General features: G+C 43.7%; 1 protein-coding gene across 1 annotated transcript in view; it reads right to left on the bottom strand.

Moving 5' to 3' along the window:
- Positions 1-24,631, bottom strand: part of SYNE3 (spectrin repeat containing nuclear envelope family member 3) — a 111,734-nt gene that overhangs the window by 44,429 nt on the left and 42,674 nt on the right. The window contains exons 3-5 of the mRNA XM_060262158.1: positions 13,320-13,477; positions 6,691-6,863; positions 4,945-5,254 (exon numbers count right to left, since the gene is read on the bottom strand). Of these exons, the coding sequence (XP_060118141.1) occupies positions 4,945-5,254; positions 6,691-6,863; positions 13,320-13,463 (627 nt within the window). The 5' untranslated portion in view covers positions 13,464-13,477. The remainder of the gene's footprint in view (positions 1-4,944; positions 5,255-6,690; positions 6,864-13,319; positions 13,478-24,631) is intronic.

Raw genomic sequence — 24,631 nt, 5'->3', positions numbered from 1 at the left:
GACCACCAAGAGGACATGCTGCCATTTTAAATTCGTCTAAAATGCCATGAGCACACAGTAAAGTGGGCTGAGGTACGGTACTTTTGCTCCTCTTGATGTCTTAGTAGGAGTGCCAAAATGTCCACACACCCCTTCCACAGCTGTTTTGGCATATGAAAAGGCACATGGGGGGTGGGGACAAGGGTGCTATGCCGTGGGCTCAAGATCAGGTCTTTATGGCATTTTAAAATGGTGATGGTGTCCTCATGGCAGCCACAAGAACAGGGTCATGTCTAGTTTGGGCCCTGAGCGAATAGCGAGTACAGGGCCGGCCCATCCATTTGGCCGTCCTAGGCAGCTGCCAAGGGCGCAGCCTGGGGGGCGCACTGATTTAGGCCCTCCTGCCCACCCTCAGCAAGGGAAATGGGCGGGCACGGTGGAGCATCAAAGAGCGTGTGCCACCTGCAGCCATCGCTCAGCCCAGCCATCGTTGCTTCCTGAAGTGATGGCGGCTGGGCTGAGCAACAGCAGCTAGGCAGCGCACGTGCTCTGAGGCGCAGGTGGCATGCTGTGCCACCGCCAAGCTGTGGGTAGTGGGGCAGGGCCTTGCCTCAGCACCAGACACCCTGAAGCCAGCATTGAGAGAGTATCCCTGATAAATAGGGACAATAGAGTGTGGTCCTATCAAGAGTGCCCCTCTTCTAAATCTACAGCAGTCAACTGCATTAGAAGTATGTGACTTTGTTTCAGACTGCTCTGTAAGAGTGAATGCTTGCACCCATATCAGGATAATCCAGGGTGTGGTGTTCTAGCAGGACCAAGCCACAATATTTTTGATGTGTGTAAATGAAGAAATATAAAATATCTTGTTGATCCTTTGAGAATCAGTACAGAACAACATGAAAAGGATACCCAAATTATAGTAGCAAGAATAAAATTATCTGCAAAAACAGGACTAAAAAACCTTTGCCTATCAGTTGGCTGAAAAACTGTTGCTTTATGTTTTTTTTTAAATAGTGTGTTTTTAAATTGTAAGCCACCTTGAGGCATCATAGAAATATTCTAAATAAATAAATAATTATGCTTATGGATAATCTTGCAACATATATTGGCATTTATGTGAAAGAATATTTTCCCCTGCAAAATTCATTTATTCAAAAATGGCAGCCATTTACTTTGTATTGGAATGAAGTTAGACTTGAATAAGGGGTAAGATTTGAGGTGCTGATTATTATAGAAATATATATAACTAACAATAATTTGGAAACATTTATTAATATATTTAACAAATTTTCATTTATACACCACTTTTCTCTCCAGTGAGGCTCAAGTACCTTACAGAATCCTTCTTCTCTCCTTTTTATCCTCACAACAATTCTATGGGTTAGGTTAGGCTGACAGAGAATAACTAGACTAGGGGTGGCCAAATTTCTTTAATGTAGAATAAATGTCAGACGTTTGAGAGCAGGAAGGAAGGAAGGAAGAGGGAGGAAAGAAGGGGGAGGTAGAAATAATAATATAATAATATTCAATGCACAGCAGCCAAGAAGGTCAGAGCGCCTGCTCCGGCTGCAACGCCACTGAGAATGTTCTCCGCAGCTGAGAACGAAATGTCTGGAAGGAAAACTTTCTCCAGTAGAACACGGCACTTGAGCCCGAAAGATTCTACAAACCTTAATGATGTTACCAGCCGTGAAAACCTGAAAACTTTGATAATATAATAATACTTTTTATTTGTATCCTGCCCTCCCCACCAGGGCAGGCTCAGGGCGGCTCACAGCATACGAAAATAAAATACAATAAAACCATACATAGTAATTACAGTTACAATTATAAAATCATCATTAAATCATTAACAACTTACATTAAAATTAACATTGTGGTGCTATAACTTAGGTCTTTAATAAAATTCAGTGGCTAAAACATGTCCAGCGAGACTTTCTTGACTTGGTATTAGGTGAAGGCTATTTTGAAGAGGTAGGTCTTACAGGCCCTGCGGAATTGGTCTAAACATCGCAGGGCCCGTACCTCCTCCGGGAGTTGATTCCACAGAAAGAAAGCAACTCTAACTTTAAATACATTCTTCAAGCCACTGGCTGGCTTGGCTTGGCTTGGCTAAGTGATTTAAAGTGAGAAATGCCTTTTCCAAGTTGGCTGTTAGGCTGGTGGGGGCTTCGAGAGCAACACAATGTGTGAAAGAGCCGCATTTGGCTTCTGAGCCGCAGTTTGGCCACTCCTAGACTAGACCAAGGTCACTCCATGGCAGTGCAAGAATTTGAATCAGTCTCCTGGATCCTAGCCCAACACTCAGTTCACTACACCACATTGACTTATTTTTTATTATTGTTATTATTAAAAACAATAATAATGTAAATAACCACTGGGTACACATTTTGTCCTTTCACGCTTTACACAGTTATGTAACTTTATTATTTCTACATAAATATTTCAGGGGAAAAAATAATAATGCCTATTATAAACCCTCGTATAAATCAGAGTAATCCAGCACTGGTTGTTCCGGCAAGACCAACCCACAGTCAAGGTGACCCACCCTGAATACCAAAAGGCAACATTCAGAACGAGTCTCATAAATCTGAGTTAAAATTTGGCAATAATATGATTTGTGTGCCTCTTGCCACAAGGAAACAATTGTTCCTTGGACCGTGGTGCACAAAAAAAGACAAACAGCTCAGATTTCAAAGGCTGCTCCAGAAGCTGCCATTGCAATTAACAAAATGGAATCGGCAAATGGAATTTACCCCTCTGGCCTTGGCTGCTCCCTCCTACCTGAACTCATTTAAATCCTGGACTAAATGCTTGGATTGTATATTTGCTCAAAGGTGAATGAAACAGAAGAATCTGAACAAATGTAGTAAAACATGCTTTTGCTCATCTGCCCTCCTTGCTGACTTCCCCCCCTGCTTACTGTGTGCCTGGCACAGAGGGTAAAGTAAAGAAAGAATGGGGAGGTGACATAAATAGGAGAAAAAAAAGGAGGAAAATCTTAAAAGGTGTCCCCCTCCCAATGTTTACTATATCTCAGTGCATCTGAAGACTAATGTTTTCTCCCATGGAATGTACTATTGATTGCCCTGAGGTTACAAACATGAACTTGCTGGAATCCTAGCGGCACAGAACTTTTTTTTTTTTTTTTGAGTTCACAAATTTAAGTGATCTTAAAAAGCACTGAGATGTGGCTCAGTGGTAGAGCATCCACTTAGCATGGAAAAGGCCCAGGTTTGATCCCCAACATCTCCAGTTAAGAGTCCAGGTAGTAGGTGATGTGAAAGACCTCCACCTGAGAATGGGGGAAATGGTAGCCTTGATGGGCTAAGGGCAGTATAGGGCAACTTCATATGTTCATGTATAAACACATTTTGAGGTTTTCCTCCCTTGTTTCTTGCAAGAGTAAAGGGTCTTGGCCCCACCATCAGACTTTCAGGTTTGAGACCACAGTGCCTTTGGAGAGAAAGATCCACTGCCACTGGAAGACAAGCTACAATGGTTGTGGTTGGGACCCTCCTCCTCAGAGAGGATCTCTGTCTGGGAATCAGAGCAGGAAATCTGTAAGCAGCAGTGGAAAGAACGAATTGCTTCATTCATATTCATTGGTCAGTGCTGACAGCAAAGGTGTAACTCCATCCTGGGAAATTCCTGGAGATTTGAGGGCAATGCTTTGCAGGGCAGAATTTGGAGAGAGAGTTCAGAATATAATCCATGATATACCATAGAATCTGACCTCTGATGCTGCCATTTTCTCCAGGGGAACCAGTTTCTCCAATCAATTGTAATTCCAGGAGAACTTCAGGCCTCACCTGGAGAGGCTGGCAACCCTAGCTGTGAGTCACACAATAAGCCCTGTAGCTAGGCAAGAGAGTGAAGGTAACGGCCTTGAAGGAAGAGTGACAACACAAAAGAATCTTTCATGTCTGCTGACTTTTGCATGCAACAGTGACACTCTCCATATACTGCCTCCCAGACAGGGTTCGTACAGGTTGAGGTGAGATTTGAGAATCACCCTTAAATCTGATCAGTAGCAGAGCACCTGCTTGAGATGCGAAAGCTCCTAAGATCCTAAAGAGTTGCTGTCACCTGGAGGAGACAGGATTGGGCTGGGTGGACCAGTGGGTCTCAGTTCGCGGCAGCTTCATATGTTCAGAAAGTGCAACAAATTCATAAAATTTTATCAGCTTTTGAGACTTTTCTACCACGGATCCAAATTTGCCTCCATAGCATGGCCACACATGACTCCGACTCATTCAAAATGCTACCCTCATTGATCTCTCTGGAGGTAGTCAAGGATGCAGGAAATAATGAATAGCCTCCGTGCCAGATTCCAGAACAAAGGCAAGTCACGCTTCCTACCAATCTAAACGGAATTAGTATCAAAATCCTCCTCTTCTTCCTGCTACAGTTGGAAAGACAGAACGTCTCCAGCGATTATTTACATTATTTTAACAGCAGGCTGCCAATAAACCTTTTAGCCTGCATATGGCTGAAGACAAGGAATGGAAAAGAAGGAAGCGGCCAAGCCCTGGAAGTTTTTCAGTGGCTGAAATTGGAAGACTTCAGTGGGTGGGGAATGAAGCCAGAAGGGGTGAGAATTCCTCTTTGGCATTTCTCAGGACCATATTAACTCACTCCAACAGTGGCAGCTTTCTAGCTAAAGCAATTTGGAGCTGCGATCAAGTGTTCAACTTATAAGAGAGCTGATGACAATCGCAAGAGTTGGGGAAAACTTACAAGCACTAGTGAAAGTGGCAGGTCTCAGTTTGTGACCAATTCAGAGATGTATCCATTATCTGTCCAAAGTAGGTCTAAAATACCGTGGTTGCACTGTGGAAAATTCCATGTCTTGGATCCACTGGAGCCATTCCATGGGCAGAATGACTTACGGAGCATGACATTCTTGCCTCCTCCGTACCGCTGCATCCAAAAAGCCCCCCATCTTCGTTTTTTTCTTACCTGTGCTTCAATCTTGACTTCTTCATATTCCGCTTTCATCTTTTTTTGTACATCCTCATCTACACTAGGGTCTCCGATCCTGTTATACAAAGAAGCGGCTTCCTCCAATAGCCTTTCCAGAAGGGTTGACTGATTGATGATGTCATTGAGCAGGACTTGGGCATGGTTCAGCTGCCACTGCTTCTCCTTTAAGCCAAGCTGTAGCTCTATGTCAGGCTCCAAGGTCACCTTCATGTTATGGATCCAGACATTAAATTCATCTTGAGCCTTCAAGTATTCACTCCAGTGCAGCCACACCCACTCAATACGGCTGATAGGGGAGAAGAAGGAAAGCTTAAAAAGCTGTGTGAATTACGCATGTAGGTGCCGTCAAGTTGCAATTGATTTATGGCAACCCCAGCAGGGGGCTTTCCTCTGCAAAGAGACAAACAGAGATGGTTTGCCATTCCTTTCCCTGCAGAGTATTCCTTGGTGGTCCCTCATCCAATTACCCAGCCTGCTTAGCTTCTAAGATCTAATGAGACTGGCTACATCATACCATTCCATATCACTGCGCGAAATGGTGATGCTGAATGCCAAATTGAACCTATTTCTGGGGAAAACAGGACTAGATTATAGGAGAGGCCATCTAACACAGATCTTCATGATCATCTTGCCTAACAGGGATGGGGTTGCCACTATGGCTGGTCCTCTAGAGCCAGCTGATATCTTTTGTCTAATATTACTGCTGGCATAGTTTTTCAAAAATTAAAAAGCCAGTGCATACCAAAAAACAAGCGCCTCTGTTTTGCATGCCGGAGGTGTCAGGCTTGATCCCTGGCATCTCTAATTTTTAAAAGGACCAGGCAGTAGGTGATGTGAAAGACATCTATATAAGATTCTGAAGAGCTGCTGCCAGTCTGAGTAGAAAATGCTGACCTTGTTGGACCAATAGTCTGATTCAGCTTAAAGCAGTTTCATGTGTATTCATGGGTGCCCTGTGGCACAGAGTGGTAAATTGCAGTGCTGCGATCCAAGCTCTGCTCACGACCTGAGTTCGATCCTGGCAGAAGCTGGGTTCAGGTAGCCGGCTCAAGGTTGACTCAGCCTTCCATCCTTCCAAGATTGGTAAAATGAGTACCCAGCTTGCTGGGGGGGGGGGAGTGTAGATGACTGGGGAAGGCAATGGCAAACCACCCCGTAAAAAGTATGCCAAGAAAACATCATGATGTGACATCACCCCATGGGTAGGTAATGACTTGGCGCTTGCACAGGGAACTACCTTTACCTTGTTATGGTTTAGGCTGCTGTGGTAAGCAGGACAGTGCATAACTAGAACCTTAAAGATGTCTCTTGTTAATGGAGCATCTGACAAGCGTTTGTCCAGCTGCTGCTTAAAGACTGTCAGTGAGGGGGAGCTCACCACCTTCCTAGGAAGATGTTTCCGCTGCTGAACAGCTCTTACTGAAAAAAGTTTTCCTAATATCCAGCTGGTACCTTCCTGCTGTTAATTTAAACCCATTATTGCAAGTCCTATCCTCTGCTGCCAACAGGAACTGCTCCCCTCTAAATGACAGCCCTTCAGATACTTTAAGAGACAATCATGTCCCCCCTCAGCCTTCTCTTCTCCAGACTGAACATTCCCAAGTCCCTCTGCCTTTCCTCACATGGCTTGGTCTCCGGGCCCCTGATCCTCCTCCTCGCTCTCCTCTGCACCCACTCCATTCTGTTCTTACAGGCCTGAAGGGAAATGCTTAGCAATATTACCTGTGGCAGTGAGTAATATATATGGCGGTTTCTTCCCACATGGCTTTAACATCTTTCAGTTTGCATAAAATCTCGTGTTTTTTCTCCTCACTGAGGCACCGAAGGAGAGCATCAGCCTTCATTAGGACTAAGTCAACTTTCAACCGGCCTTCAGGCTCCAACTGACAAATTTTCTGTTAGGAGGAAAGCACACATCAGAATTAAACTATCAATAGGTTTTTGCATTCTAAAGGAAATGTGAAATCTATTTCCATTGCCAGAGTTGTTTTTAAAACTGAAAACCTGAGGGATTAATGGTTGAAGACCTGTGATTGGTCTTCAGCTTTAACTTAAAAACAGTCATGGAAGTGGGAGGAGTTTGGATTGCAGCCCTAGCACAGGCACAGGCAAGACTAAGGGCCAAACTAGAGGCAACAACATTCTCATGTCCACACTACTGCCATTTTAAAGCTCCCAGTACAACAAATTGGGAACTTTACTAAGATTGCCCTAGCAGACTTTTAAAGATAGCAAATTCCATTCTTAAATCTATATTTCTGAGTGTCAACACTAACTGATGTATACTACGCTACCAAAAAAACACATTTTTTTTCTGGTGAAATAGGGGAGAGAGTCCCTTTTGATCTCCAAAAAGACTATGCTGAAGAAGGTAATGAGACCTGCTTGGACAAAAGCCACGTGGGATAAGGGATAATAATAACAACAACAACAACAACAACAACAATAATAATAATAATAATAATAATAAAAAATTTTATTTGTATCCCGCCCTCCCCGCCTAGGCGGCTCAGGGCGGCTAACAACCTCTTATACATGTACAATAATAAATAAAACTTTAAATTTAACAATAAAAGCATTTAAACATTATAAAAACCAGTTAATAATTAAGAATACATAATTTAAGTTAATCTGGCAGCAGTGGTGGCATTCTGACGCTGGTCTGCCAGTTTAATAATTCCATGATAATGTAGGTCCTTGAAACATGGATTAGGGAGGGGAATTGGGTGAGATCAGACCAGAAAGTTGGTTGGATCTAACTCTTAATAAGTAAGTTTAAAGGATCAAAACTAAATGCCAGTTTTAAAAAAACAACAGCCCCAAACTGCATCCAACTATGCCTGGAGCTGCTACACAACTATGTAAAGCTTTTCAAGTGTATTGAGAGATGACTGTATTTCCTCAGTCCACTGAAAGCTAATTGGCAGGTTAGCAAATCCAGGTGCGCCAAAGCATGTGGTGGAACTTAAAAGTACCACAAACATCAATGACCTGGGATCACCTGGTTGTGCAGTCAGTGAAGATAAACAGGTGTGGACCTGATCAGCCGCTTGGCTGGGAGAACTTGAGCTAGCAGGGTAATACATCAATTCTTTTTGGTAAGAAAAAATAGGTGTAACATTTATAAAGAAGTCAGAGTGGTGCTTTTCAACCACAGCATAAGCTAGACTTCCTCTCTGCTCTACAATCTGCAAAACAGACAGGCATTCAATCATATCGGATAGTGGTTTTCCTTTCAGCCGTGTACTCCTCCCCCACCCCACATACTTCAAAGCAAATTATTTTGAAGAAGAGTTCATTCTATACCCCACTCTTAACTACCTGAAGGAGTCTCAGAGCAGCTTATAATCACCTTCCCTTCCTCTCCCCACAACAGACATCCTGCAAATGGGGCTGAGAGAGCTCTGAGAAAACTGTGACTAACCCAAGATCACTCACATGTAGAGAAGTGGGGAAGTCAAGCCTCATTCTCCAGATTAGAGTCCACTGCTCTTATATGCTACACCAAACTGGCTTTATTTGAACAAAGATGAGCATTTTTATCCTTCTGTTTTTAAAAGATTATTTTTAAAAGTGTTGCAGAACTTCTGAGAAACTGGGGGGCAGTGTCTATGATCTTGTGGGTATTAGCCAACCAGTGCTATTCATAGCTGGCTTTTGCTACACATTTGCATAATTTAGGGGAGGGACAGTGGCTCAGTGGTAAAGCATCCGCTTGGTAAGCAAAAGGTCCCAGGTTCAATCCCTGCCATCTCCAACTAAAAAGGGTCCAGGGAAATAGGCATGAAAAACCTCAGCTTGAGACCCTGGAGATCTGCTGCCAGTCTGAGTAGACAATACTGACTTTGATGGACCAAGGGTCTGATTCAGTATAAGGCAGCTTCGTATGTTCATATACGTTCAATTAATTTATCATAAAGACACTGAGGATGCTTCTAAAGTAGCTACACTGCTCTATAAATGTTATGTTGCTTTCTTTTTAGGCTTCGTCCCTGCTGCTTCAGAAGACATGTCTGTAAAATAACTAAAATCCAGCCACTGGCACATAATATAAGGTGACAAAAGGGAGATCTATAAATACATCTGTAGCCCTGGTTTCAGAGCTCATTAGCATTTCTAGTGATGGTGAACAATCAGCCTTGTGAAAATCAACAGCAGTGTTGACATATGCATCTCTTGAAACTTTTTTTTTAATTGCTGCTTTTCTTGGCTGGTGTTTGCACTAACAAATTAGCAGAAAATAAATCACAGAAAGGGGGTGGGGGAAAGAAAGAACAAGTATGAACTGCCCAGCTTGGAAAGAAAAATTACGGAACACATTTAATTTTTTAAAATAGCTATGAAGAAGAGGATATTAGCTAGAGTAATTTCTGTCTGTTATGATTACAATAGATGAATATTAACATTCACCAAATTACTGTGCAATCCTAAACAGAGTTCTATCCTTCTAAACACTTTGACTTCTATAGACTGAGAAGGGTATCATGCTGCTTAGGACTGCACTGTTTATCCTGACTGTAAGGTTAATAAGAGACCATCATGGCGCGGAGAGGAAAAAATACAAACCGTCTTGAGGATAAAGGTCCAATTAATCATTCACTGGAAGCACACAGCTCTTTAGGAATCACTGCCATGAGGTTAGTCAGTGGCAACTTAAATAGCCTTTAAAAAGTATTGGACAAACTCACTGTCTACCAAAGAGATGAACCATGACTGTGAAACAGAACTTCCATATACAGGGGCAATACATCTTAGGAATGCCAGATTTGAAGGTCATATAAAAATGGATAGGAAAGAATCCAGTAGCCTCTTTAAGACTAACAATTTTTATTGTAGCATAACCTTTTGAGAAACACAGCTGTCTTCATCAGATGCGAAAATGGATGGATCTCACCACCTTAATAGTGATCTATTCTAGAGGCATTCGGTCGGCAGCTGGAAACAGACAGCTAGATCAGATGACCTTCGCTCCAATACAGCAACACAATGCTTAAATTCTTATCTGGGGCTAACTTCATGCCTTGTGTTGACAGTGAACACAACAAAACAGAAACGGGACGACAGACATGGATAGGTAATCACATATGTTTCCTGCTCCAATCCATCACTATTTTGACATGTGTAGGCTACACTGTTTGCAAATACTCAAGGCGGAATATCAGCTCTGGGTTGGCCCATACTGAGCAAACAAAGGCCAGTTTATAAGGGGAAAAAATGACATTTAGATCTGTGAGACGTTGTGTATTCAGACATTCAGGATCAAATTAGACACAGTGGGAGGACCCGAGTGTATTTCATGTCTTCCTGTTTGCGCGTCAAGCAGTGTGTGTCTGTGTCCAATTCTAAATGAAAATGGTGCCCATGGATGAAGGGAACTAAAGCCCTGCACTCTCCTCACCTTAACATGCTAAGCTCTGCTGCATGAAGCATTTTTCTTCTGTCCCAGATCATTTCCAGTATCCAAGCACAGCCTGGAGAAAAATTCTTGTTGCCTCAGAAACACAGTGAGGTAAGAAAGGCTGTGGGTCAGGATGTAGCTCCTCTCCACCATCCACACTCTTTTCTGCTTGGAAAAAGGATCACCATGTATACTTTACATGTCGGGTTGCCAATCGCCAGGGGAGGGGGCTGGAGCTCTGCTGGAATTACAGCTGATCTCCAGACTATAGAGATCCGTTCCGCTGGGGAGAAAATGGCAGATTCAGAGGGTGGACTTTATGGCATTATATCCATGCCGAGCTCCCTCCACAAATTCCGCCCTCCCCAGGCTCTCACTGCTCTCTAATTTATTTATTTATAGTCTGCCTTTCTCACTTGGACTCAAGGCATCTTCGGGAATTTCTCAAAGCAGGGCAACCCTATTTACATGTGTATATGAGAGGGCCAAAGACTCCAATGAAGTGCTTTCATTAAGTGGTCCCAGGGACAAGTGTGGACTCCCTCGATACCTCTGTGCTTCTGCAAGAGTGCCAGGCCACAGAATAGTCACAGGATGCCACTGATAAGATCGGTTCTGTTTAATGGCTCAGTCAGTGGAAGCTGGGTTTTCAGGTAGCCGGCTCGAGGTTGACTCAGCCTTTCATCCTTCCGAGGTCTGTAAAATGAGTACCCATGCTTGCTGGGGGGAAAGTGTAGATGACTGGGGAAGGCAATGGCAAACCACCCCGTAAAAAGTCTGCTGTGAAAATGTCATGATGCGACATCACCCCAGAGTCGGAAAGGACTGGTGCTTTTACAGGGGACTACCTTTACCTTTATATATATTAAATAAGCAGCCCCAGTAGTCCAGACTAGCCTAATCTCATCCAAATTTGAATCTAGTGGCACTTTAAAGATTAACAAACTTGGTGGCAGGGTAGGAGCTTTTGTGAGTCACTGCAAACAATGACTCATGAAATGACTCATGAACAATGGTTCCTCAAAAGAGTTTCTGGCTTAACATTAGGAAGAACTTCCTGACCGTTAGAGCGATTCCTCAGTGGAACAGGCTTCCTTGGGAGGTGGTGGGCTGGCCTTCCTTGGAGATTTTTAAAAATAGGCTAGGTGGCCATTTGAATGAAGATCCTGTGAATTTAGGGGGAGGAATTTGTTGGTTTCCTGCATTGTGCGGGGGGTTGGACTAGATGACCCTGGAGGTCCCTTCCAACTCTATGATTCTGTTCTATGATTCTGAGCTCCTAAAGGTAAAGGTAGTCCCCTGTGCAAGCACCAGTCATTTCCAACTCTGAGGTGACGTCGCATCACAACGTTTTCACGGCAGACTTTTTATGGGGTGGTTTGCCATGGCCTTCCCCAGTAATCTATACTTTCCCCCCAGCAAGCTGGGTACTCATTTTACCCACCTCAGAAGGATGGAAGGCTGAGTCAACCATGAGCCGGCTACCTGAACCCAGCTTCTGCTGGGATCGAACTCCGGTCGTGAGCAGAGTTTAGGACTGCAGTACTGCATATTTACCACTCTGCGCCACGGGGCTCCTACCCTGCCATAAATTTTGTTAGTCTTTAAGGTGCTACTGGACTCCTGCTCTTTTCTACTGCTACAGACAAACTAACATGGCTACCTATCTTGATCTAACTCATCAGAGTTTGGAAGCTAAGCAGGCTTTGTGATGGTCAGTACTCGGATGGGAGACCTCCAAGGAAGACTGGGGTTGCTCTGCAGAGGAAGGCAGTGGCAAACCACCTCTGTTCATCTCCTGCCTTGAAAACCACATGAGGTGGAACTTCATGGTGCCTCAACAGCTGCTTACAGAAGGACAGTTTGGGGTGACCCAGAGACACCTTAGAAACCAACTAGAAAAACCTGTCCAAATGCTCACATCTGTTGCCCGCCCCCATCCCGAACTCACCCCGTCCTCCAGCGTCCTTAAAGTGGCTCAAAAAGCTACATTCAAAGTGGTAGCAAATTTCTGAGCCGCGTGCCAGTCGCCTCTTTAGCATCTGGACGCAGAGGCATGCAAGTGAGGTGGATTAGTGGTGTGAACTAGCCAATCTGCTCTAGGTGCTCACCAGTATTCTTTTTTTTAAAAACTGCCCAGAGCTCATGAGTGCATATGCACATGACCCCTAAAATGCATGGAAAAGAAGCAGAGAGAAGGGTGCTCCAAAGAGTGACGAGAAGAGCACAAAAGATTTGCGGATGTTCTCTCCCCTCATTGGTGGATCTGTATAATATGGGATGTAAAAGGAAGATACAAATGATCCTAAGGGACCCTTCACATCTGGGCCATTTGCTATTTGAGATCTTACCGTGAGGTAGACAATATAGCGTGTTGAAGGCTAGGACAAACAGATTTAAGGACAGTTTCTATCCAAGTGCTGTGGTTAGGTTAAATGCAGGGTTATGAAGGATTATCTGTTTTAGATGTATTTAAATGGTTTAAATGGTTTTAATGGTTTAAATGGTTTTAGATGTATTTAAATGGTATGAATATGAATATGTGTGTTTGATGTGTTGGTATGTTTGTGGAAGAGCACCTCATTTCGTTGCTCTCTTTTTGTGGAGAACAATGACAATAAATTTATCTATCTATCTATCTAAAAAAAGAAACCCAAACTGTGCCAAGGAATGGTGCACTACAGCTGTCTGATTGTGCCAAAGCGCCCTGTGGGCAGAATAGGGGCGCCTTGTGCTGGAGCATGTTTTCAAACTACCTGTCCATAAGCAACCAACGAGTCGGTTGCATCTCAGTCGCTCACTTTACCTGAAGAATAACAGGTATAAATGTATCTTCCCACTGTGTCTAGTCTGATCCTTAGAACAGCGACTGAAATCATGATTCCTACAGTGATGACAATAATAAAATACTTCTGAAAATCACATTCAAAGGGGAGCATCTCTCCTTCATTACCTCCGTGTCCCTTAGCCTGGCCTCCAAGGCAGACCGAGGCCCCTTGGTGTTGTCATTGATCCGTAATCTCTCTTGGATGGTCTTCATCCAGTCTACCGCACTCTCCACACTGCTTTCAAATTCATCCTGCGGCTGCTGGGTCATTGCATTCGAAGAATCTGGAGAGGAGAAAATTAAAAGAGGAGTTCAGTGAAGTTTTCCCCAAGCCGCCTCTGTAGTTCAAAGCATGTGCATAATACTTTCGTTTGTGCCTTTCAGGACCCCTGCTTGGTCTGAAATGGCTTTGCTGCCGACAGGTACCCAGATATGGAGCGACTGGAGTCTTAAGAGGAAGATTCTTAGAATCAGTTTACAGGGTGTGTGCTTGGTGAGGGGGGGTGGGGAGGTGGATTTGGGAAGTATTCACAAGCCACAGGCGTTTGTTCTGCAGTGATTCTCGCATGATCAGCACAGCAGATCAGGAGGCTGATCCATGCAGTCAGAGGGAGTGATGGAGTTCCACACAGAACAAAGAAGCTATTGAACCCCACTTAAAAGAGCCCTTTAAAAATGTTTTTGCTTTCTGTACTTCTGGTCTCCTGCTAAGACATCAAAAGAGGACTAAATTCCACCTTTATTGTATGACTTTATACAGGGCTTTTTTTGTAGCAGGAACTCCTCTGCATATTAGGCAACACCCTCCTGATGTAGCCAATCTTCCAAGAGCTTTCAGGGCTCTTCTTACAGAGCCTACTGTAAGCTCTTGGAGATTTCCAGGGTAGAAGCTTTCAAGAGTCAAAGTGATCACTGCCCTCATCCAGATAGCCCAGGCAAGCCTAATTTCATCAGATCTCAGAAGGGTTGACTCTGGCAAGTACTTGGATGGTTGACCTCCTTGAAATACCAGAGCCAGAGGCAGGGGCAGGCCTCATTCAGCCACCTCACTGAATATCCTCCATGCCCCCAAAAGGGATCAGTCACAAGTGGCTATCATGACTTCCAGGTGCACATGCCCACTCACACACATATAAAATACAAAACAAAAATGAGAGCCAAAGTGATCTCTGATAAGTCCATGTTACTGATACCGAAAGAAGGAGAAAATTTGGGGACCAGATGGCCCTTAGTTTACCCAGCTGTCTCAAAGTAGGAACGTCCATCTACCCGGCAACCTCTCCCAAATGAGGCAGAAAGCCTCCCTTACAAAGAACATGAAAACAAATGCCCCTCAGAAGCAACCTCTTGTCAGAGTCCTGCCATGATTTGTATTGTTATTGTGCTTTGTTTTTTTGTAATGCTCTGATCATATATGAGGGCAGATGCTTTGCTGTCAAGAATTAGTTAGAAACCATAAAACCTTATCTTGATGTCATGGGTGAAGGGCCTGGAGTTCTGGCAGAATGTGTAAGTTTCACGCCTAGTCGCAACCAGTGTTCCCTCTAAGCTGAGTTAGCATGAGCTAGCTCACCGTTTTTTAGCCTCCAGCTCACACATTTCTGTCTTAGCTCAGGAAGGATGACCCCAGAGCACACTAATTTGTGCAGTAGCTCACAACTTTTAATGTCAGAAGCTCACAAATTTTTACTCAAAAGACTCTGTAGCTTAGATAGAACATTGGTCGCAACCAGGGAGCTCCTTTGCATATTAGGCCACACACCCCTAATGTAGCCAATCCTCCAAAAGCTTACAAAAAGAGCCTTGTAAACTCCGGGAGGAATGGCTACATCAGGGGGTGTGGCCTAATATGCAAAGGAGCTCTTGCTAGAATTCTACCCTGATCACAACATCCAACAGGAAACAACCTGGAGAAGGAGAGATGATAACCAGAGGAATTGGCCCTGGGATGATTTAAATGGTTATGCCATTCTGTGGAAAGAGGGGGAGAAACCCAGACGCCTGCCTCCTTCAAGTATTTTAGTGAGTGTATGAATTGATAGTGTTATTCCTGGCAAACGCCTCATGTAGAGAATAGATAATTGCACTGTGCTATTTCAATAAACTTCTGCTATGCTTGCATAAGACGGAGTCCTTTTGATAAGCCGCCCTGAGACACTTCAGTGAGAAGGGCGGGATATAAGTCCACTAAATAAATAAATAAATAAGGGCCTGGCATGATCTAACACCTCTGGGCTGACTCGGACATTTACCTGGATGATAATCCTTCACATGTAGAGGAGGGCTGGTTGACCTCTTCTGTTTTCCATGCACGTCATTTATTATTTACTTTACTCATTAAAACATTTATATCCTGCCTTTCCTTATGGTTCCAAGTGGCTTACAATAAAAGTTATAGACATTTTCCTCTAAAAAGGTGTTTATCATTCAAACTCCCTCAAATGTCCTGGCTAATGGACAGGCTTTGCAGGGTCTCCTGAATACCCCCAAGGAGGTTCAGAGCCAGAGCCACGATGGAAAAGGCCTGAGCTCTGGTTGATGCCACATGGGCCCTCCTAAATGGTGGGACAGCCATCAGATGGCTTCTGGATTACTAGGGCTTTTTTTGAGCAGGAGCGCACAGGAAGACAGTTCTGGCTGACTTGTTATAAGGGGGTGTAGCCTAATATGCAAATGAGTTCCTGCTGGGTTTTTTGAGGAAACTGTGAAATGATGGTGATGTCAGGGGGTGTGGACTGATACACAAATGAATTCCTGCTGCGCTTTTTCTACCAAAAAGTCCTGCTGATTACCATCGTAAGGAGACAGAGACATATGAAGGAAGACAGTCCTTCCAATAATGTATTTCAGATACTCCAAATGATCAGTTTGCAGACATTCTAAAGGTAAAGATAGTCCCCTGTGCAAGCACCAGTCGTTTCTGGCTCTGGGGTGATGTCGCACCATGTTTTTCACGGCAGACTTTTTTACAGGGTGATTTGCCGTTGCCTTCCCCAGTTACCTACACTTTCCCCCCAGCAAGCTGGGTACTCATTTTACCGACCTTGCAAGGATGGAAGGCTGAGTCAACCTTGAGCTGGCTACCTGAACCCAGCTTCTGCCGGGATCAAACTCAGGTCATGAGCAGAGCTTGGGCTGCAGTACTGCAGCTACTACTCTGCACCATGGGACTCTAAGGGAGTAGAATAAACATGTATAGACAAAGGAGTGCAATTGTGGAGACAAATTCTGCTTCAATACAGACATTTATTGAATCATATGTATAGAATTTACATGCATACAAAGGTACACGCCTACACAACTGTCAGCTCACAATCAGGAGGGAAACATGAAAAAGAAGAGTTCCCAATCATGCACAGCAAGCTACATACATAGACAAATGCACGTGAATAAACCTTATGCAGATGTTCTAATGAAGAGCCAGTTTGGTGTAGTGGTTAAGTGCATGAACTCTTATCTGGGAGAACCGGGTTTGATTCTCCACTCCTCCACTTGCAGCTGCTGGAATGGCCTTGGGTCAGCTGTAGCTTCTGCAGAGCTGTCCTTGATATAAATCCAATATCATCTTCTCAGGTTGAGGGGATAGTGTTCACTGCTACTGTCCTGCTCCCTCATATACATTCCTTCTGTTCGTTGGGTAGGATGGGATACAAATCTCAACAAACAAAATTGCAGCCAACATATCGCTCTATCCTGTATGATTTTCAAGACAAGAGATGTTCAGAGATGCCCATCTCTGCCCAGCAACCCTGGACCTCCTTGGTGGCCTCCCATCCAAATATACCCTACTTAGCTTCCAAGACCTAAGAAGATTGGGTTAGCCTGGGTTATCCAGTTCAAGGCTGCTCCCTCAGATCATCCAAAAAGGGTTACTGTTGGTTCTACCTCTTCAGCTTCAGTAATTTCACCAGACCGACGCTCCTAAGCAGAGCCAGAAGAATGTGGCTGAGTCAAGATACAACACAATGGTTTGCTCTTACATACCAGGGGCAGTATGCTTCTTTAAATGAGCCGGGGAGCACAGGCAGGATAATGTTGTTGCCGTCTTCCTGTTTGTGGGCTTCCTAGAGGCAGCTGATTGGCCACTGTGTGAACAGAAAGCTGGCTTTGCTGGGCCTTGGGTCTGATCCAGCAATGGTTCTTATGTGGGAATGGGACAGAGGTCATCCAAATACTTGGCCATGAACCCAACTGCAATACAATGTCCTGCTTTGGGTCAAGAGCATAAAGGTCATGTGAACTGGTTCTTACTGTTCCTTTGTCCACTCCCCCAATTTACTGATGCAAAGCATTCGAATACAAATATCTCCCAGGCATGCAAAAGTTTGGAATCTTTTACAAGCTAGCTTCCCTTTGCAGCAGGGTTCAGCTAGGGACTGGGCATGCTTCTGCTTGGCAAAGCGTAAGGGCAGGTCTGTGCACAGTGAAAGTTCAGCCTGCCTGTAATAAGCTTCTGCCCTGACCTGGATGGCTCAGGCGATCTCAAAAGCTAAGCAGGGACAGCCCTGATTAGTACTTGGATGGGACAGGAGACCTCTAAGGAAGTCCAGGGTCGCTATGCAGAGGCAGACAATGGCCAACCACCTCCATTTGTCTCTTGCCCTGTAAACCCCTCCAGAGAGTCGTCATAGGTTGACTGCAACTTAAGAGCACTTTCCACCAATAAGCCTTCAGGGAAGAACACCCAGAAGTCCTTAACTATATAACTCTGGCTATGACAGCTCTAGAATCCCATTTACAGCCCCAGCCTCTCTACACTGCTGACATGAGTTTCAGCTTGTTCTATTAAGGCAGTCTCTCTCTGTATTTCCAGTTTTTAATCTTCTGGCATAGCCCATTTATTTTGTAAAGATACTCCCATTCCCAGGGCTTTTTTTGTAGCAGGAACTCCTTTGCATATTAGGCCACACACCCCTGATGTAGCCAATCCTCCAAGAGCTTACAAGGCTCTTAGTACAGGGCCTACTGCAAGCTCTTGGAGGATTGGCTACATCAGGAGTGTGTGGCCTAATATGTAAAGGAGTTTCTGCTACCAAAAAAGCCCTGCCCATTCCTATTCGCTTACTGCCCTTAAACTGTTTGGATTTTCTCCCGCCTCCCTTTTTTACTTTGTAATCCACTTAAAGTCTCAGTGAGAAATATAAGGCAAATAAATAAATTTGGGCAACATCAACCGGATTGAATGAACAATTTAAGGAAGTCTTTGATATATTAGGCCTGGCATTCCTTAGGCTTTTTTCAATTAGGAGAAAAAGAACATGCCTTTTGCAATGAAATCCAGTGATCCCTTATTTCAGGGATTACTCCCTTGTTCCTTCTTCCTTCCTTCAACCTGCCACAGTGCTCATAATCCAGACAGCTTTTTAAATTTGTGGTTCAAGCTCCTATTGAGCCAATATCACTCTTCCTCCCAGATACACAAACTCACATGCCGCCCACAAATCGCACTCAATGCGGCAACAAGAGAAGATGGCTGAAATTCTGGATCTTCCATCTCACTTAGAAATATTTAAATAGAAATAGCAGCCAACCAGTTCGGAGCCAGGCAATATGAATGAGGACATTGGTGTTGGGTGGAATGTTAACCTTACCCCTGTACCCTTCAACTCCCTGGAAGTGCTATTTAGGGGAAAGGTGAGGGTACAATGCCACACAAAGCCACCATTTTCTCCAGAGGAATGGATATCCATTATCTGGAGGTCAGTTGTAATTCCAGGAGACCTCCAGGGCCCACCAGGATGATGGCAAACCTAGTAGTAGTTAGGATGCCAGCCTAGGCCTAAGCTCAACTCCTCATTCAGCCAAGAAGCTCACTGGATGACCTCAGGGTAGTCACCCTCTCTCAAGTCTCACCTCTTTTTGCAGCACTGTTGTGAGGAGAAAATGGAGGAGAGAACAACCACCCTGTGCCACCCTGACCTCCCTTGAGATGGGATAAAAATGCAATACATAGATAGACAGAAGTCATGGGCCTCTGTCCTGCTTCCCAGCATCCTTCAAAAGTAAATTCTAAGTGGTATTGTTGGAACAGGTCCCTTAATTTCTGTGCCAAATGTCAGAGAAAAAAAAAAGATTAAATAGCTGTTCCTTTCAGAGGGAGGCCAATTATCTCTAGCATGCTTCCAAGTACAACAGTCCACGAGTAATTAATTACATGAGACCTTGAATTCTTTGCTTTACCGCACAACACAAGAATCTTAAAGGAAATTTGCCTGATTGTTTCCGTTCCCCCTTACTCTGCATACAATTGCGTTTTCAAAAACAGCCGGTAGTCTGTTTGGCTTTCTGCTACTTCTTTTTCTTGGCCCATGCAACCTATTTGTAGCACAGATGAAACTACTGTTCAGGCACGTTCTACTAGTGGCTGGCTTTTCTTCTTTTCTGAGAAATATGGATAGGACCAAAACCACTTCCCTCCCTCATCCCCGCCCCCATCCCAATACAGCACAACCATTTGCCCACATTGCCAGCTCATTCTCAAATACTAGGTACATTCCAATTGTTACGCTTTTAAACACCACAATTGCCATAAACATACTGAGGGCTACAAAATCCAGGTTGGGAAATTCCTGGAGATTTGGGACTGGGGCCTGGGGAAAATGAGGTTTGTAGAGGGCAGGGGCTTTTGTGGCATATAATGCCACCAGGGCTTTTTTTATAGCAGGAACTCCTTTTCGTATTAGGGCACACCCCTCTTATGTAGCCAATCCTCCAAGAGCATACAAGCTCTTATTCCAGGGCCTACTGTAAGCTCTTGGAGGATTGGTTACATCAGGGGTGTGTGGCCTAATATGCAAAGGAGTTCCTGCTACAAAAATAACCCTGAATGCCACAGAGTTCACCTTTCAAAGCAGCCATTTTCTCAAGGGGGAACTGATCTCTGTAGTCTGAAGATCAGCAATAATTCTGGGAGCTCTCAAGTCTCTAACCAGGGGACTGACAACCCTACAAGCAGTACAATGTTATATGATGTTGTTCTAGAAAGATATCATAAACATTTCATTTCCCCCTGATATTTACAGTTTTTTTTCCATAAAATGAAACATAACACAACAAAATACACTTTTCTCTGCCAGGATGGATAAAGGAAGAGGGACAAAGTAGACAGTGGTATAAAAAACAGGAACTGAGGAAATTGTGAGTTATATGTAGATGAATAGAGGAACAAGAGAAAGAAAGAGCCTCGACAGAGGAGATGCTGTGCACTTTTGACTGGTAAGGAAAGGCAGAAGAGCACTACCAAGCCAAAATCTAGAATATAGATCTTCCTGTCATGGAAATTCATGCAGTTGAGGCTTCCATTGTTCCTACACCATTGTGACCTGGTTACCTTGAGGCAAAAACAAATTCAAAAAGAGTGGAGAAAGAAGCTTAATTTTCTTATACTGGTTTGAACAGCCATTTCTTTTTCTTTTGAAATATGGTGTGAGAAAACCTAGACATCAAGCTGAACAAAAACCCAGCAGGACCAAAGTTATTTAAATGACTTCCCCATCAAATGATGACTTCTGATTACTTTTAGAGACAACAAGGCAAAGCAATTCTATACAAACGTTGGTAGGCACATCCATAAGCTGACTGCAACTCGACAGCACTTCACACACACAACCCATTCAAAGTTAAGTGCTGTCAAGTTGCAGTCAACTTATGGCAGGCCCCATAGGATTTCTAAGGCAAGAGACTGACCAAGGTGGTTTGTCATTCCCTTCCTCTGCATAGCAACCCCGGAATTCCTTGGTGGTTTCCCATCCAAGTAATAACCAAGGCAGATTCCGCTTAAATTCTGAAATCTGAGGAGATCAGGCTAGCCTGGACTCTATAGGACACAACAGCTGCAAACCTAAGCAGAATTACACCCCATTGACTGAAATGCATTTAGAAGTGTGTCATGCTGCTTAGCTATACCTGTAACAGCTGTACTGTTAGGATATAATTTTGAAAATGAATTAAAAATAATGAATTATATTCCTTTTTCTCTCTAATTTATTTCTTAACTTTGACTGATTCCACATGGAGCTTTTTCTCCATTTCAGCAACTCTAGCCATGCCCTCCCTTTTTTTTTTTGTTTCCGTTCAATGTTGTCCTCCATTACTGCACAAATTGTAAACACCCTGTTGTTCTCCTAGTAAAAACTGATCTTTCCTGGCATGGTGGTGTTGGGGTGATCCTTTTTTCATCTATCTGAAAAGAAAGGTACGCCTTGTGTTTGAGTGAAAGGAAATGACTCCTTCAAACCTTTCTTCTGCATTCTCACTGCCTTGGTTGTAACTGTTGGCACCAACGAAATTGAGAAGGGGTTGGGTTAGGGCAATCGACTGCATTATGACAATGTTCTGAACACATGAAGCTACCTTATACTGAACTGGTTCACCCTTGGTCCATCAAGGTCAGTATTGTCTACTCAGACTGGCAGCAGCTCTCTAGGCCTCGAGGAAAGGTCTTTCACATTACCTACTACCTCATTATTTTAATTGAAGATGCTGGGGATTGAATCTGGGACATTCTGCATTGCAAAGCAGATCCTCTACCACTAACCACTAAGGGAACCACACAGTATCTCTCCCCATCCCCCTCGCAGTAGGAGACAATTAGTCTTTTCCCTGTAGTTGACTGCAATGGGACACCCAGCAGCTCCCAACGATTAGCACAACCAAAGGATCAAAGCATTGTGTTAATCTGGAGTAGTGCTATGCAAATGCACATTTTTTAAAAAAGTGTAGTATTGTGCTATCTTTGAGTATAGCTATTAACATTTTTAAAAAGGGGAACAGAGAATCATGACGGCAATGGGGGAGGGATATGTGTCTGGTGTGATAGAGAACGCAGGGCTTACACATTATTTTAAAAAAAAATCACCCTGTGCCATATTGAATCTCTGTTGCAAGTGTGAACTGAGCAATTGCACTTATAACCTGACCACCATGGGGGGTGGGGGGAAAGAACCATTTAATATAGCTTCTTCATAATAATATAACTTCTGTTTCATTTAAAGTCTTTCTGAACTGAAATGCCACACAAATGGTTACATTTGCATGTCACTTAGTTGTTATTGATAATATCTGGAAACTGTAACACACATACACAGAACGCCAGGCTGCAGTATCCATTAGATTCCGAGATCCTGCTCACTGCACAGATGGCTGGGAAACAGGAAATTCAAGAGAATGATATTTTACAGCTTAATTATGTTGACATTGCAGCAAGTATCTTTGCCAAAATATCGTGATGGCTTTCATCATTAATATTTGCAAAACTCTCCGGAGATTCTTGATCATTGTTTATGTTATGAATATGTTTCAAAGCAGCCATGCTCTTCTATTATATAAGCAGAGGGGTTTTTTAAAAGGAGAGGGGCAAGATGATGGCCATTAGGCCTTTCTTTTGTAGCAGGAACTCCTTTGCATATTAGGCCACACACCCCTGATGTAGCCAATCCTCCAAGAGCTTACAGGGCTCTTAGTACCGGGCCTACTGTAAGCTCCAGGAGGATTGGCTACATCAGGGGTGTGGCCTAATATGCCAAGGAGTTCCTGCTACAAAAAAGCCCTGATGGCCTGACTTTACCAAGCACCTGGAATGGGAGGCACACCCACCTACTGGAAAGTTGCAGAAAACTGACCCCAAATGGAATGATGACTCTAAAGTAGGATTGCTAATTCAGTATTTGGAATTCTGGGAGATTTGGGCTTGGAGCCTGGGGAGGTCAGTGTTTGGAGAGGGAAGAACCTCAGTGTACAGTGCCATAGAGTCTACCCTCCATATCGGCCATTTTCTCCAGGGGAACTGATCTCTGTTGTCTGGAGATCAGTTATAATTTTAGGAGACCTCCAGACCCCACCTGAAGGTTGGCAACCCCGCTTCCATGTTGCACCAGCTGGGATCCATGAGTTAAACAGATTTGAATTTGGTTGGCTGGTTGAAGTAAGGCCCATAGTTTAATTGCCCTGCTTAGCATTCTGCTACATATATGTTTGTTTACTTGTAAGATGGTAACTCTGATGAATACTGAGGCATCAAAATGTAATCCATTCAACCAGAGCACAACTCTATGTCGAACTTCCCCCTCCATTTTCAAATGGAGAAGAACATGCAAACTACCAAACCACACATCTCCCTTGAGTGCTGACAGAACAGAATTCAAGGTAATGATCTGGACAACATTCTGCATCTCAGAAATCACTGAGGAAATGCAAATAGAATAATTATAAAATTTTTTAAAAAAAATTAAAAAGCAAAACCCTCATATAGGGTTGGATTCAGGGATCTGTCAATGAATTTATCTACTCCCCCTTCCTCAGCAGCCATTTCTAGCCTGGGGAAAGTTGATTTCTGTGGTTTTGAAACCCATATGGAGTAATAGCCACAAGGGCTGCCTGTAGTAAAGACATGGCAGAGGATGATATCCAACTGGCTTCATTGGGACAGAACTAATATTGCATCAGAAGAAGAAGATATTGGATTTATATCCCACCCTATACTCTGAATCTCAGAGTCTCAGACTGGTCACAATCTCCTTTACCTCTCCCCCCCACACACACAATAGACCCCCTGTGAGGTAGGTGGGGCTGAGAGAGCTCTGACAGCAGCTGCCTTTTCAAGGACAACTCCTAGGAGAGCTATGGCTGACCCAAGGCCATTTCAGCAGCTGCAAGTGGAGGAGTGGGGAATCAACCCAGTTCTCTCAGATAAGAGTCCATGCACTTAACCACTGCACCAAACTGGCTCTCAAAAGAAGCTGTCCATGCAGTTAAAATTGCATCCTATTATAATTTGCTCAACATATGAATTTATGCATAAACAAAGTACCACATATCCCTCCCAAGATATTCCTCCCAACGCTTTACTGATTTTTCTTCATCTGGCTTCTAGACACATTCTGCATCTGTAGCCACACCGCTTCTTAAATATACATTTAAACCAATTTTTGAGACTGCACAGGCTCTGAAATCACTTCAGCATGTCTCAGATTATCCCACTTTCCTCACCTGGCTGCCATCCCAAACAAATTCTTATGCAAATATAAAAAGACAGGGATAGAAACGCAGTGTAGGAAATTGCAACTGCTCCTTGTTAGAGCGTGTTTTCCAATCACTGAACTGTGACAAGCTTTTCATAGCTCTTCCCATTTGGAAGCAATCAGGGTTCCAGATTTACTTCTGGGAACTGTAGTCTAAATAAGCAGGATTGTGTAAAATTGTGTACATAGGCAATAACATAGAAGTGGCTGCAGTCCAAGGGATTGTCTGGTTCAAATGTTCTGAAGTAGTTTTCATAATTGTTAATGCTACACTAGATAAAGGCACCTGAGGACAGGAACCAATTCACAGGTGCTGACTAGGCCGCTTGAATGACACAGGAATGCCATTCCTTCCCACTAGATAGCAAATTAACAGAACAGCAATCTCTACAAACTGCTTGCTCTTTCATTCACAACTGA

This window comes from Heteronotia binoei, chromosome 21, assembly GCF_032191835.1.
Source record: "Heteronotia binoei isolate CCM8104 ecotype False Entrance Well chromosome 21, APGP_CSIRO_Hbin_v1, whole genome shotgun sequence".
Classification (NCBI taxonomy): domain Eukaryota; kingdom Metazoa; phylum Chordata; class Lepidosauria; order Squamata; family Gekkonidae; genus Heteronotia; species Heteronotia binoei.
The sequence above is the reverse complement of the archived record's forward strand: the minus strand, read 5'-3'. Positions and strand labels throughout refer to the sequence as shown.